The sequence below is a fragment of the Phaseolus vulgaris genome, chromosome 7, assembly GCF_000499845.2.
Source record: "Phaseolus vulgaris cultivar G19833 chromosome 7, P. vulgaris v2.0, whole genome shotgun sequence".
NCBI classification, from domain to species: Eukaryota; Viridiplantae; Streptophyta; class Magnoliopsida; order Fabales; family Fabaceae; genus Phaseolus; species Phaseolus vulgaris.
This window is the reverse complement of record NC_023753.2, coordinates 14,278,968-14,294,408: the sequence shown is the minus strand read 5'-3', so window position 1 is coordinate 14,294,408 and position 15,441 is coordinate 14,278,968. Positions and strand designations below refer to the sequence as shown.

The window sequence follows — 15,441 nt, the reverse complement described above, 5'->3', positions numbered from 1 at the left end:
TTTTAATATATTTAATAAATTTATTTCAATTTAACACAAAAATATTTTCATTATATTTTTAATTTTTTATTAAAAAATATAAATAATTATGGATATTATATATTAAAATATTTAATTAATTCAAACCTAAAAAAAATTAAAATTTATTATTCAAATATTTTTTAATAACAAGGATAAATTTGTAAATTTACAATAAACCATCCTCACAAATCCACTCTATCATTCCTCAATCCAAACAACCTCACACATCCTCTCTAATCCTCACAAATCTACTTCCTTCCCTACTCACAAATCTCCTCCTTAATCCAAACATAGCCTAAGCCCATATTTTGGTTACCTATAATTTAATAAAAAATTAATTTAGAAGATTTGAGAAAAGGAACCTTTGTCATTAAGGAAATTGTCACAGGAAGTCTTTTCTCAGCTGTGAACTGAGGAAGAACCCAAAAAGAAAAACAGAGGCTGAAAGGGAAAAAACCCACCAAATTTGAAAAACCTTTGTCACTCTATTCTCTCTGTTACTGCAACTACAACTTAATCTCTTTTCCATGGTACAATCTATTTCTCTATTTCACTGTTACATTTTTGAAAAAATTGTTCTCCTATATCATGTTGTGGATGTTCCAATGTCACAGGATTACCTTAAATCAGCTCTTCCTTCTCAAATAATTTCAGAACGAGGCTCTAATTTGGTTGTTATCAACCCAGGTATGCTAAATATCCAATTTCGGTCACTACCCATTTGTCACCCTCTTCCCAAAATCAACACCGGAAGTTTAAATATTCTAACTTCGTTGATACTCTCAGGTTCTGCAAGTATTAGGATTGGCTTGGCTTCTCAAGACACCCCTTTTAATATTCCTCACTGCATTGCTCGCCACACAAAACAGACCGAGGGGAATGTCATAGATCAGGTTTTTCTGATAATTTGTTTTATAATATATTGTATTCTGTCCCCCTCCTTTTTTTTTTTGCATGGATACATGTTTTAATTTATTTGTTGTTGGTTCTTTACTTTTTTGCATTTAGATGCTCAATAGTCATGTGGTGCCTGAACAGCACAAGGAAAGGGAAAAAGCTTATAATACTGTACGTTACTATGACAAACTTTGACTCTTTAATTTCTATATTACATTTTGCTAATATGGATTTATACCCTTCTCTTTGTTAAAAAAAAGATTGCATCATTGTTGAAGATACCATTTCTGGATGAAGAAGCTCCCATTAACTCTTTCCCTCGCAAGGTGTGTGGAATGTTTATTAAGCTACAATTCAAATGATTAAACTCATCCTGTTTGTTTGTATGATCTGTTTTGTTTGTTTGTTGTGTATGTGTCGTAACAATGCTTGTAGCTGTCCAGATTTTCTCAGGATCTGTTTAAGCATGGGATTCATATTCTCCTTTCAAACTTTGCAGCTCAAGTAGTGTGTGTGGCAATTCTATTGTACTTGATTTAATAATTATTTTGAGTTGAAGATAAGTTATGAACTGCAGAAGACAAACACGGTGACAGGCAAAAATATTATTCATTAAGGAAAGAGCACTGTAATTGTATTAACCCTTTTGAACATTCTTATTTTTCTATGGAGGTCTCTCTGCTATTAGTCCTTAATATAAGTAAACAATGTTATTTATATGCTTAACTGAGATTTTATATTTTATATATTACTTATCACTTATATTGTTTATACATATATGATTAGAAGATATATGCCATGCATGTCCTTATAATCTCATGAAGTTTGTCGCTTCACTCATGTATCATCCTGACAGTTCTTCTTTCCATGGTTGTTTTCTTCGTATAAAAGATTTTTGGAATAAAAATATAATAAAATCTAGTATGTAAAACTGGAGGATTATTATAGAAGACTAAAGAAGCAAAATAATATGTTATGTAGTAAGAGAGCACGATAGATAAGTGTTGGGATGATTGTTTTAGCTGGCTATTCATTGATTCTACAAACATGTCAACAAGGATGGTTGGAAGTCTTTCTCTATCCTACACTATTCCCTGCGGTTGGAGTTGTAGTTGTAGTTGGAGAGTAGGTAATATGTTACAGATGAATCTCTATCCCTTTCTTCTGTAAAGTCATGTTCCTACTCTCCAGTTCAGGTGAAACTAATCTATTTGGACAATTCAATCAAGTATTTATGAAGTTGTTATTGGTTTTTCTAGGATTACTATACAAAAATAAAACTTGTGTCTAAGCTACTTTTTTCTACATTAATACTGTGACTTTCAATGTACATAATATGCAGATGGGACGTGTTGATGGACACAATCCTCATATTATCAGGAAACATTTGCCTTTCACTTGGACTAATGTCTATGAAGAGGTCATTGATTCATCTGTATCATTAGGTAAGAGGAAATTGTCCTCTTTGCATTATGTCAAGTAGCTTACCATTTTCTTCATTTAAGTTTGTTTTACCCAGTACCTAATATGAGCTGGATAGTACCTTTCATGAGTATTATACAAAACAAAGTAATATTAAAGCTGATGCATTATCCTATCTTATTATTATAAAGTATTTCAATTACTATATGAAAAGCCACATTAAGATAATTTTTACTATTTTCCTTTTTTTAGTAACATTAAATTAAAACATGTTATTCTTTCTTATTTTCAGTTTTTCTTTCATTGTTTGGTTTGCTAAGCTGCTTGTTTTATTGGAACTGAGGTCTTCATTTAGAAGCAAGAAGTTGCAATGTTAAATGTTTTGTTATTCTAATATTAATTAGCACTATGTTATGAATTGTATATAAATTGGCACTTGTAGAAACTTCAAGTAAAGGTGAGACTGGTGAGTCTTCGGATCCAAAAGAAGGTACAGAATCAAAGAATATTAATGCAAGTGAAATAAAATTCAAAGAGTTCATTTGTGGCGATGAAGCATTAAGAATATCCCCAACTGAGCCGTATTGTATATGTCGACCAATCCGCAGAGGACACTTGAACATTTCACAACATTATTCCATGCAGCAGGTACTCACCACTTCCAAACTAGAATAATATTGGTGCACATTAGGATCTTTAGTTAGATGACGTACAGTTAATTACTGAGCAGAAAAGTGTATATATTATGTAGTTTGGTACTGTAATATAAAGTGAAGTGTTGCATTATAATGTAATAGCAAAACGTATTAGTGACCTTTATTTCTGTATTAATGAATTATTAACAATAGTTTTATTTGTAAATTGTATGCTTTGACTATTCAGGAAGACATAATATACAATCTTCTATGAATATACTATTGCAGCATAACAACAATTGTGCTTTTAAAATATGCATACTTTACCTGCTCGTTCCTGCAAATTTATAGCTCAGTTCTTGTACTTATTTTTACTTAAACAGATTAATCATGGTAAAAAGAAAAATAAAGAAGTACATGTAAAGCCTCTTGACAACCTATTGCTGTATAAGGGGATTTTCTGTGTCCTTTCATTGACAATTTGGCATTTTATGCATATGTATCTTAGTCTTTGGTTTTGATTACATATTCTCCACACTATGTGCAAGCAAGGTTTTTGTGAAAGTATTGAGTTGTCATGAAGGTACATTAAAAAGAACAATTGTACTGTGATCCTGGATTACTCATCCCAAATTTCCTATCTTCACTTTTTTGTATTGATGTGTGGAAGCATCAACACTGGATTCTCAATTAGAAGCCTCTGCTCAGTCTGAATTGTGAATCTAGTTATGAGATTTAATATAAAACCTCCTGTGTCTTCACCTAATAGCTAAAACGTTTGAGATAAATTGGTCATTATAAATTAGTTGTAAAATTTGGACTTATATTTTGTCCAAGTAACACTCCTCCTTGAAAGCCCAATCTGGCTTTCAAATAATTATTTCAGTAAAACGATGATAGAAGTAGATTTCACAGGCCCTTAAATGCTCCAGTGTTAGATATCGGTGTGTCTTTCTGTTAGGCAGCAAAATAAAGACAGCACTTGGAGGGTGTATCATAGAAGGAAATTTAAAAATAAGGGTTGAGTGGGTTAGTTAGTTGTGGTGAGGGGGTCTTTAAATAAAGACCAACCTGTTGTGGGGAGGGGGATCTGAATTGTTGTAAGAAGTTGACAGGATTAAACCTGTGTGAAAGGAGCTATTCTCCTTTGTAACCCTTTTGGGTGTTCTGTTCTGCACTGTAATAAAACAGAGTTTTCTTTCTTCTTTCTGTGTTTGGGAGGGATTCTGGGTTTTCTGTTTGGGAACCTAACACTTTCCCAGGAGTAGAAGTCTGTCACTCACTTCTCAGCTGTGCTATCTTTCTGAACTGTCTGAGCCGCAAAATGATTAAGCTGTTAACCAGAGGCTGATCCATTTCCATATATGATTTTTATTGTCCTGATTTCACTTAAGGTTGTTTTCTTAGTTTGGAGATTTCATATACTGATTTGATGATTTTTTTTCCTGTTATTTATGGATTTTTTAGCTTCCAAGTTATGTTTTGCGGCTTCTCAATGACTTAGAAATTATTGGTTATGTTTAATGTTGTTGGAATCCCGCATCGACTAAAAATATGAACAAATTATAACCACATTTATGGACGCAGGATGACTAAATTTTAATCATATCTTTGAGATTAAGATACTTACGCTGATTGAGTAGTGAGAATTTTGAGTATTTTGGTCACCATTTATAACTCTTATTTTATATCACTATCACTTGCCCATTATGCAGGTACTGGATGATCTGCATACTATTTGGGACTGGATTTTAAATGAGAAACTGCATATTCCTCGCAATGAAAGAAATATGTATTCTGCTGTTCTTGTGATGCCAGAAACATTTGACAATCGTGGTATTTGGCAATCAGTTCATTTAAACTATGATAAATACTTGTCCTATATTTATTTTGCATGTTGTTTATTTAGAATTCTTAATTTTCCACTCTTGATATAGTCATTTTATGTTCCTGTCCTTGCCATGAGCAGAAATAAAGGAAATTATATCTTTAGTGTTGGGAGAACTCTGCTTTGGCTCTGCAGTAGTACACCAGGTGTGATCTTCTATCTTGCTGTTATAACTTCATATGGTGATTGCAGCTATAAATGAATATTAATATCTGAGATGATAAACATTCATCATTGTGGTTATAGTCGTTTTGTTGCTGCTTTTGATAATATTTTAACTTTACTTCTGAGGTTTTTCCCAACTCCCTTGACTATTATAGATGGATACATACTGGTATCATTGCAAGCCTCATTCTTGAGGAGTGGGTTCAGTCCCTCAAGATTGGAATCAAGCATGTCGGTAATGAAAATTGAGGGAAATGAACAAATGTGTATTAATCAAAGCAGTTCAGTTATTGCCCTTAAGTTTGGTGATTTCACGGTCTTAGTTTTGGTTCGTTCTTTCCAAATAAAACCGAGTCTTACTGTTGGAAGTTGTTGCAGATGACTTTATGCAAATTTCCCCAGTCTCAAACTTTCTGCTCTTGCTTTACAAACCCTTTGTGCTATAATGGTCACTATATCTTTAATCTACATCAGGGATCATGATCCTGATGGATGATGAAATTTATTTATAGAATGGGGTTGGTGGAGATCAAACAATACAGCATCCGACCAAATTAGCTTTTTATTTATAGAAGTGAACTCTTTGTAAGGATTTCTTAATTAGCCTCTAAAAATTTCATACGGAATTATTTGACTTGACCAGGAAGGTATTGCAGCAGTTTTTGGAAATGGATTATCAACAGCATGTGTTGTGAATATTGGTGCTCAGGTGACATCACTTATATGCATTGAGGTAAATGAAACTTATTTTATAATTGTTATTCAACATATCTTATTTTTACACCTATTTTGGAGTTTTCTATTAGGATATCTTGGAAAATGGAATAACTAAATGATGTATACAACATTTGCCCGAGCATAAATCTAAAAATTGTATTTATGAATTAATTAATAGTTCTATGATCCACAACTCTTAACAGCACAAAATTTGGAAGTAGATTAACGAAAGCACTGTATGCAGATCAACATATCACTGTAATTTATCCAGCACCACCTGGTAGTAGATTAATTACAGCAGAAAATGTATATAGGCTCCTGAAGTTTACTTAATTTTTAAGTAACTGCCATGAATTTTTAAATTTGGTAATCTGGAAAATTGTGTTCAGTTCAGTTGTTGTACCATCATTGGTAAGGTAAATAACAATTACTTTTCCGCTATTCTTCAATTTTTGAAAGAGGTCCTTAAATTTTCTATAAAGACACTCTTGGTGATAAATTAAGTTAAAATCAAATCACTAGGTTGTTTTCATGCGTCAATTAATATGACAATAACTTAGTCATCTTAGTAAGTGATTTTTATGCTTGATTTAACCTCACAAAATCGACTTGTAAAATAAGGTGTGCACCCAACAACTTATATATTGTACTTTGGCTATATCTCTAGTCAACGTGAGATCTCCAACACACCCTTATACCATTAGTGTTTTCCCCCTGCTTATCTGGATTCTCCTTCTCCTGAAAAGTAGAAGCTCCTCCAAATGGCTTTATAGAAGCTCTGTTTTTTGGTATCTTATTAATAAAAAAGGCTACTTTATTGTTCAGAGCTTTTGTAAATTTGTGCTTAGCCCAACTTCTTTCAAGGAAAGAGAAGCTCGGAAAATGTTAGGTCAAACACTATGTAGATGGGATTGGCTGTGGAACAAATAATGCTCCATGCTGCTGTCTTGGATTAGTAACTCTGGTCTGGTCAACTGATATAACAAAAAAAATTGCATTGTGAGGTTGGCTTTAAATCTTAGGTTGGCCATGATAAACGTAACAACTAAATATTGTTGATTGTGATGCTTGTTTTAATGATTTAAACTTTTTGCTAGTCACTGGATTTACTTTGTCTCTTCAGTTAAAGACCTTATATGGTAAAGTAGCTTCTACGGTGACTTTGACACCAGTGATATTATTCTGAATATAATTTTGCTATTGGTCACATATACCAACTTTAACTTGTGCATTAACTTGTTTCTATCATTATTTTAACTGTCAAAAATTGAGTTTTTTTTTCATACTTGATGGTAGTTCAGATTGTTATGAAAAACAACAGGTCATTAATTTTCCCATTTAAATTCTTCTCTTGTTGCTTAGGACGGAGGTGCTCTACCTTCAACTGGAAAGACTTTACCTTTTGGTGGTGAGGTACAAAATAGTTCCATACTTCTACCCATTACTGATGTTTTCAAATAATCCAAAACTTTGAAAATATTCACTTACTAGCATGCTTGACTATACTAATTTTTGTTTTTCTGACCCAATTTTTTCTTTGCTTATGTAGCAACTATGTTTCACGTGTTACTTGTGACATGTATAATCTAAATAAACTAAATTGGTCCAAACAAAAGTATTTTCTTAGAATTTAGACGTAAAACTTAACCCTATAAACCAACTTGTGAGATGAGGATTGTCTAAGCTCTATGTAATTCATATTTCTAGTTGGTGTGAGAATAAACACCACCCTTGATGAGGTGACAACAATTAAGGAAGTATTAGATTATCTGAGAGAAAGAGAGAAGAAGAGAAGACAAGAAATAAAAAGAAGATGCCAGTTTTGTATTACTAACAACTAATTTAGAATGTGTTAGAAAGACAGAGGAATGAAGCATGTTTCAGTAAGCCTGACCTAGACCTATTTTGCACTGGGTGACTGTTGATAGGATAAGGCTATGGTTGAGAAATAACAGTGTCTGCCAGATTCAGTGTTAGAAGTAGATTTAGGCATAGAAGAAGTCTCAGGTCGAAATACAGAAGGAACAAGTTCAGCGGTCTGAGAGGAACAACCAGACTCAATGTTCTTATTAGGGGGAGGTGGAACTGAAAAAGGAGGATGCACTAGAACTGACGTTACTTGTACTTTTGGTAGAAAAAAGTTCACTGTAAGGAAATTTGTGGTCATTAAATGTAACATCATTTGAGATGAACATTTTATCAGTTGGAGAGACATTTGTACCCTTTGTGAGATGTTGAATAACCAAGAAAGGCAAACTCATGAGACCGAAAATCAAATTTTTGATTATTATAAGGCATGAGATGAGGAAAACAGGTACAACCAAAAGTCTTCTAGAATTGAAAATCAGGAGAAACTCTAAAGAGAATAGTATAAAGAATTTGATACTGAAGAGAGGTTGTGGGAAACCAAACCTATTAATCAGATAAGCCACAGTGATGAAGGCATGATCCCACATCTTTAGAGGAAGAGAACCAGACTAAGCAGGGCCAAGACCAATAACATGTTTGTGTTTTCTTCTATCAACTCCATTTTTATGATGAGTGTGAGGACAAATAACCCTGTGATGAATCCCCATTTCAGCAAGAAACTTGGATGAGGGGATCTGAACTCACCACTCCAATCAATTTGAACACCTTTTAGAGGAATCTGAAACTGAAGTTCAGTTATGGCCTTGAATTGTTTGAAAATAGTAAAGAGATCAAATTTCCTTTACATAAGATAAGATAGATTCATGTAAATCTGGAAAAAACATCAATAAAGGTTGCCTGATAGGAAAAACCATTCGTAGATATTACTAGAGAAGGTCCCATAGGTCAATACGGGGGGAAAGTGGTAAACATTTTGAGATAAGGAGGAAGGAATTCTACGAGCTTTGCCAATACAACATAAAGCATAGAGATGGCCCTACACATCCTTGAACCACCATTTTTTTAGTTGCCCTGAAATTTAACAAAACAGTGAGCGACATTAAATTCAAAATGAACACAATTATCTCTAGCGAATTTACTAACACTAAGAAGATTTTTAGTGATAGTGAAAACCTAAAGTAAAGGAAGGGATAAAGAAATATTAGGATTATTTGGAGCAGAAAAATAGGAGGATCCAGAAGATTGAATTGGCAAACCTTGACCATTACCAATATAAATTTTTTCAAGACTTTCATTGGGAGCATTTTGATGAATGTTCTGATTTTCTCCAGTAACATGGAAGGAAGCACTGGAGTCAGGGAACCAATTGGAATTATTTGGAATTAGAGGTCAAAACAGTAGGTGGCAACCCTGCTCCAGTGTTGGTCAGCAATGCCGTGGGCAGATGCTGACTTCTAGGAAGGAGGATGAAGTTGGCTGGAGGGTATAAAAGACGGAGCAAAGTATTGTCGATGGTGAGGAAACAAATGAAAATATCCCTGAAAATTTGTATTTGAATTTCATTGGAAATTCAAGTAAAGATTGCCTTGAGTTGGAGGTTGATAATTTTGGCCAAGCAGATAATAAAAGAGGGAAGTAGTATGTCAATATTTAAAACATACTTTACATTGAATATTAGCTAAGCATCTTCCTCGGCTACGACCACAACTTCTAAAACTGGAGCCACGATATCACAAAAACTAGTGACTTGAGCTTTTGCATCTTGATTTTGAATATTGGTGTAATCACACAATAAGTTTCTTGATCATTTTGTTAAACATAATTGGGTATTGTTGCTTGAGTCAGTTAAAGAGAAGTAGAATCAAGAACAAACTTCTTGCGGCACTTTTGAAGACAAGACTCATGTGCAAGAAGAGTTTCAACTTCTTCAATAAAAAGAGGTTCAAACTTACTTTCAATAATAGATTCAAGAATCACATTAATTGATCTAGAAGAGAAACCTGGTCACCTACAGGGGCAAGATAGTCAACCAACTCTTTAGTCCGTAGAAGAAATTCCTCTCTTGAACTATTCTCAAGAGATAGTTGGCAGCGCACTCTATCTCTCATCTGTTTAGAAAAATACTGATGCACTTTATCCCAAATCTAATATGAATGAAAAGCACAAAGAACACAAGAAAGAAAAGATTGCGATAACATAGACTGTAACCATGTCAAAAGCATTTGATCTTGTTCCCTAGGTGCCATAGATAGATTGATATTTCTAGTAGCACGATCTTCTTCACTAAAAGAATCTGAGGCATAGATAAATTATTTACAATGTTTTGAAGATGATGCCATTTGATGCATGGTTCCACCTGTTGCTGCCAGAGCAAGAAGTTGGAATCATTTAGTTTCTTTGAAATTTTTATGAAGACATCAGATGAAGGGGAAGAGGAGGATTTTCAGGCATAAAAAAGATCTTTAGGCTCTTGATACCATATTAGAGTATAGAGAGAAAGAGAGAAGAGGAGAAAACAAGAAACATAAAGAGGCTAATTTTGTATCACTAATAACTGATTTACAATAGCTCTCTTTATATAGATTAAAGAGAAGGACACAGCTGGCAAGACCTAACTAACAGAAAACTGTCCAAAGCAACTAAAGGAAAACCATGTTTGTCAATGTGTACTGATTCTGCATTATGTAATATGTTGCCATTTTCAATTTGTTTCTTTTTATCAAGATTTTCATATTATAATTCTTTAAATTATGCAGCTCACCATATTTTGTTTTCCAAATTTCGTATGTTTTTGGTAGTTTTTTGTCATTATATAAATTAGAACTTCATACTTTCAGGATATAACAAGGGGCCTTCTCTGGACCCAAAGACATCACCATACTTGGCCACAAATTCGTACAGATGTTATCCGAAAGCCTATAGATCTGTTAATGTTAAATCAACTGAAAGAAACATATTGTGAAATCAAGGTGAGTTCTACCAGTTTTTTTCTCATTTTGCTAAGTTTGCAGACGTCAACCTGAGTATTTTAGAGCCCAGCCTAATTGAGTGCAAACTTGACTTTTCATTTGAAAATTAGTTGCAGCACAATTGTGGCCCTGTAGATATGTTTATCATGTTTCTAAACAACATGAATATGAAAATTCTATAAATAAAACACGTGAGAGTCTCTTTTATGTATCGTGTGTGGCATCGCAGGTTGCATTTCAGCACAAAACTTATAGAAAAGGACACGTGATGTACATGAAATTATTAGAGTAATTTCTTATTAAAAATACTTTGTTGTGTTTATATTGGTATTGTTGGGAATGAGAAGGTTTATGGACTTGCTGCTCCTCTTTGGTTTTCACTTGCTTCCAGACTTGGATCCTTTTTTTAATTATCTAGTGTCCTGTCTATAGGAAGAGGAACTTGATGCCATTGCAGTAGTTCATTCATATGAGGACAAAGGGCCACCTGTGTCTCACAAGATAAGGCTTACTGCTCTTAATGTATGCATCCAACATTTTTTTTGTTTGCCCTCACACTTTTAATTTGAACAATGCTATGATCGTAAAGTGATGTTGATTATTGAACAGGTCCCTCCTATGGGATTGTTCTATCCAAAGCTTTTAGTTCCTGATGTGTATCCTCCTCCTCCTCGCACTTGGTTAGTGGATCCAAGAAATTATTTCGGTGCTGTTGCATGTTTGTGAACAATTATAAGTTTACATAATCCTAGTGGTCTCCTTGACCAGGTTTCATGACTATGAGGATATGCTTGAAGATACATGGCATATTGATTTTTCCCGGAGATCTGACATGGCAGATACTTTCTATCCCAATGTTAATGGAGGATTACCAATGTGGGAAAGCTATCCCATTTTTTCAGCTAAGCCAAGAAAAGAAGAAAAAGTGGGCCTTGCAGAGGCTATTACTAACTGCATTCTCTCAACTGGTAATCTTTTGTCCTTTTTTTTTTTTTTCATTTTGTATGAAAAAATTTGAAGCTTGTTTAACTGTTCAGTGCCGTGTCACAGGTCGCATAGACATCCAGAGAAAATTATTTTGTAGCATACAATTGGTGAGTTTTACATGTTGAGCTTGGTGTATAATTGTCTTAATAATATTACATGTTGATTGGAAGGAACTAACATTTATTTGGAATAGACTGGCGGGGTGGCTTTGACAAGTGGTTTAGTTGCAGCAGTTGAAGAAAGGTTTGTTCCAATTTTAATTGACCTTATCATATTAACCTACCCGACTACAAGCTAATTGGCTGATACTGATGTTTGCAATGATAATGCATGTATTGTTTTATATTAGAGAAAAAGGAAACTAGCCAATGATGGGATAAAAAAACATTGATAAAAGTTATTGGGTTTAATTCTTAGTAGTGTTTATTCATTTGTGACTTCTTGGTAGTGTGATATTGTAGATGTATTAAGTAGATCAATTCCTTCTTGATGTAATTATATTTGGCATGAAAAAAAATCTATTTTATTTAATAACCTGAAGTTTTAACTTCAACATTTAAATAAGTTTTATTATTGTTTTCTTTTAGTGTATTTATAATTTTGATGAGATTTGTCTGCTTTTGAAGGTGTTTCTTCTTTCCTTCATCCTGTTTTACATTATCCATATCTTTCAATACTTTTTCTCTTACAGAACTGTATAGTTAGCAGTGCCCATCATTTTATGGTTTTTCTTCAATCTGTTTTAACATCATCAATTCTATTTCTCATTTGAATTTCAACACCCTAGTGTCATGAATGATTCTTTAATTGTATCATGATATTAATCGGATGAATCCACTAATCTTATGTCTCAGAGTTTTACACGCAATTCCTCCCAATGAAGCAATTGATACTGTGGAGGTTAGTTTACTATCAATTATCTAATATCTAATGCTTATTAACTATTTGTACTTAAAATTATATATTATAGATGTACCCAAATCTGCTCCAAGTGGCCATTAGGGCCATTATACATCAAAGAATAGGTATTTAATTACCATGGTTTAGCCACTATGCAATCAAGGTCAGACTATTGAATTTTATAATTATGTTGCACATATTATGTAAAATTCAATCTATATTTAGTTTTCTTTATAATTACTTTTGTCTCTGATCTTATTTAATAACATTTGTGCATGACACTCAAGGTTCTACAATCAAGGATAAATCCAACGTTTGTGTCTTGGAAAGGCGGGGTGGTATGAATTTCTTCTTGGTTAATTCTTTAATGGTTCTTCTTGTCATGGTTTTCCAATTCTAATTTTGAAATGTGTTCATTGCTTTTTGTGTATAGCCTTTAATTATTGGAAACAGATATTTGTTAATTATTCAGCTTTGGAAGTCATCAAATTCATGAATTTATTGTTATAATGTGATAGAGAAACAGAGAACGAGTTTAGCAAAGCCAACACAAAATTTTGTTTTTGATAAATTTTTATGGTTTTGCATGTGTTATTATTTTTTTAGAAATAAAAGTTATCAATTTCATGTTCATAATAGTAAATTTCTGTGCATCAAGTTGGTAGTTAGTTGGAAATGTTCAAGGTGGGAGAATTTACATGCGTTCTGTGATGGTAGTTTGTAGTCATATATTTTGTGTTAACGTAGATGTAGTTAGTGGTCATATATTTTGTGTTAACATAGCTAATATATGGCTTTGCAGATTCTTGGGGTACTCGATTTGGGTAGGGATGCATGGATAAGCAGGGAGGATTGGATTCACAATGGTATCCATGTGGGAAGTAGCAAAAAATACAAAGATTCTTATTATCTTCAGGCTCAAGCAATGTGTTACATGAATTCTTAGTAAACTGGGAGGACATACCGCACCAATCAATTAAACAATTTCAATTGTATAATTCCCAATTCCCATTTAATTCAAATGTAGATTGTTATTTTAAATATAAATTTTAGTTGTTGTGTTTAATGTTAGAGGAAATCTTAGAGGAAAAGAGTACGTTGTAAGGATGTGTATTTGGAGTCCCACATCGAAGTACTTAGAAAAAGGATACAAGATTTTTCTTATAAATTGAAGTGAATGTCTATGTTTATAACTCAAAAAGGGTCGGTTGGTTAATTATGCCACGTTCACCCTCGATTGGTGAATGCTGTATGGCTATCAAGACATATGGCCGACGTAATTTATGGAAACTTAAAGGGTTGGCTCCTTAGCCGACCCTAAAAGTAAATTTAAAGTTTTATTCTATTCATTATTTATTATTAAAGTGCTATTTATGTTATATTTTATTATTCATTGTGTAAATAAATATAAGTTTTATAAATGAAGTCTTAAAAAGATTATTTAATTAAAATAATGAATTATTCTGATGATTATGATGTTTTTTAGAAAAAAGTCTTTAATTGAAATATATGACTTAGAATTACTAATTGATATATTTGCTTTATAAGTATTTTAAACTTAGTTCCAAAAATGAATTCTTGACTTAATTTATAAAGATACGTCGTATGTTATAAAAATAAATTAGCTGTAAAAAATTTAGAATTTATTCCAAAGTAATAGTCAAAACATTGTAAATTGACTTGGATTGTTTCAGATTCAAAGATTATTGGCATTCTCACCTTTATCAAATGGGAGTGATTCTTTGTCTGGGTAATATTTTCCATTTCTTTTTCATTGTTTTCCTATCCAACATGGTCACCTCTGATTATTCCATGTTCCTTTGGTTAACTTTATTGAATCAACAACTACAATGTTCTCTACAGTAGTCAAATATTGCGCATTTATTTATCTCTTTACTACTTGATGGGTTTCATCTCTAACTCACTACTTCTGAGCTGTGCTGGTAGGTCCTCCTTCTAGAAAAGCTCTTTTTATCTCAAATCCAATTATCACATTAGTATTAGTACTAATTATCTATTAATAACTTCAGAAATTATGGGAGCAACATTTATTATATTTCAAACTTTGGCAGGATATGTTATAAGTTTCCAAAAGCTTTTAGGGACACACTATCATACTATGGACATTTTTAAAAGTATTTATGAGTTTCTTTAAAATATAATTTTTTATATATAAAATAACTTAAATTTAAATTTTTTCTTCTTATAAATAACTGAAGGTATCTTTTATATATATAAATAAATAAATAAGCTAGTACTTTGTATTACCTGTATTATTATTATTATTGTAAAATATACAAAAGTAAGATAGTATTAATCAAAATTTATATTAAAAACTAAAAAATTTCAAGTTATTGAAATAAATATTAACTTAATTTTGCCATCATCTATAATTAGTTAAAAAGGTTCAAAGTTGTAAATTAGGATATTAACAACATTCACAATACTCACCAATATCAATTTTATACTCCTAATAAACTTCAAACTTTATATCAACACAAAACTAACCATTTGCACCTAAACATGAAATTCAACAAACTTTAAGACTCCAAAAACCCTAAAATACTAAAAACTTAAAATTAAAATACCAAATCTAGCTTCTCTTACTTGAAATTGAATTTGAGTCCAACCAAGAATTCAAAGAGAATAAACTACTCTCAAAAGTTAATCACCTACAACTTTAACACAAAAAATAACCCAAACACAAATTAAAAGGGATCTAGTTAAGAAAATTCAAATTATTCATAAATTTCAAAGAAGAAAAACATTATAAAGCAACAATAAACTTACTTTATCTCAAAATTCGATTGAATAAAATACCCTAAAAAAAGGTAAAATATCTGAAATTAAGATTAGGAACAAGAAAAAAAAATTGAGATAAAAAAAGAGAAACTTACAATATATATTTCATATCGAGAAAATGAGAACAAAAATAATAGATAAAGGAGACAGCTTACACATAAATTCAATA

General features: G+C 32.2%; 1 protein-coding gene and 1 non-coding gene across 3 annotated transcripts; both read left to right on the top strand.

Annotated features, from left to right (window-relative positions):
- Positions 1 to 237: 237 nt before the first annotated feature.
- On the top strand, positions 238 to 13,798 carry LOC137828183 (actin-related protein 9). Of its 2 annotated transcripts, none has more exons than XM_068634648.1 (20): positions 238 to 551; positions 636 to 708; positions 808 to 914; positions 1,030 to 1,089; positions 1,179 to 1,244; positions 2,261 to 2,363; positions 2,783 to 2,988; positions 4,691 to 4,808; positions 4,945 to 5,009; positions 5,672 to 5,761; positions 7,108 to 7,158; positions 10,452 to 10,583; positions 11,016 to 11,105; positions 11,193 to 11,263; positions 11,352 to 11,551; positions 11,634 to 11,677; positions 11,764 to 11,813; positions 12,425 to 12,470; positions 12,758 to 12,808; positions 13,273 to 13,638. In XM_068634648.1, the coding sequence occupies exons 1-20, from the start codon at positions 549 to 551 to the stop codon at positions 13,414 to 13,416; spliced, it is 1,770 nt and encodes a 589-aa protein (XP_068490749.1). In that variant the 5' UTR covers positions 238 to 548; the 3' UTR covers positions 13,417 to 13,638. The 2 variants fall into 2 exon arrangements, with proteins under 2 accessions (XP_068490749.1, XP_068490748.1); XM_068634647.1 differs by having other exon boundaries at positions 248 to 551; positions 4,691 to 4,811; positions 13,273 to 13,798.
- LOC137830806 (U11 spliceosomal RNA) lies at positions 13,667 to 13,792 on the top strand. The gene has a single exon (XR_011084279.1). It is a non-coding gene; the product is annotated as a U11 spliceosomal RNA (small nuclear RNA).
- Positions 13,799 to 15,441: the final 1,643 nt, after the last annotated feature.

Bases quoted from the DNA above. Each gene is read 5' to 3' on its own strand.
- LOC137828183 (XM_068634647.1), top strand. The intron at 1,090-1,178 runs GTACGTTACTAT...GTTAAAAAAAAG, and splicing joins GGGAAAAAGCTTATAATACT to ATTGCATCATTGTTGAAGAT. The intron at 5,010-5,671 runs GTGTGATCTTCT...TGACTTGACCAG, and splicing joins GCTCTGCAGTAGTACACCAG to GAAGGTATTGCAGCAGTTTT.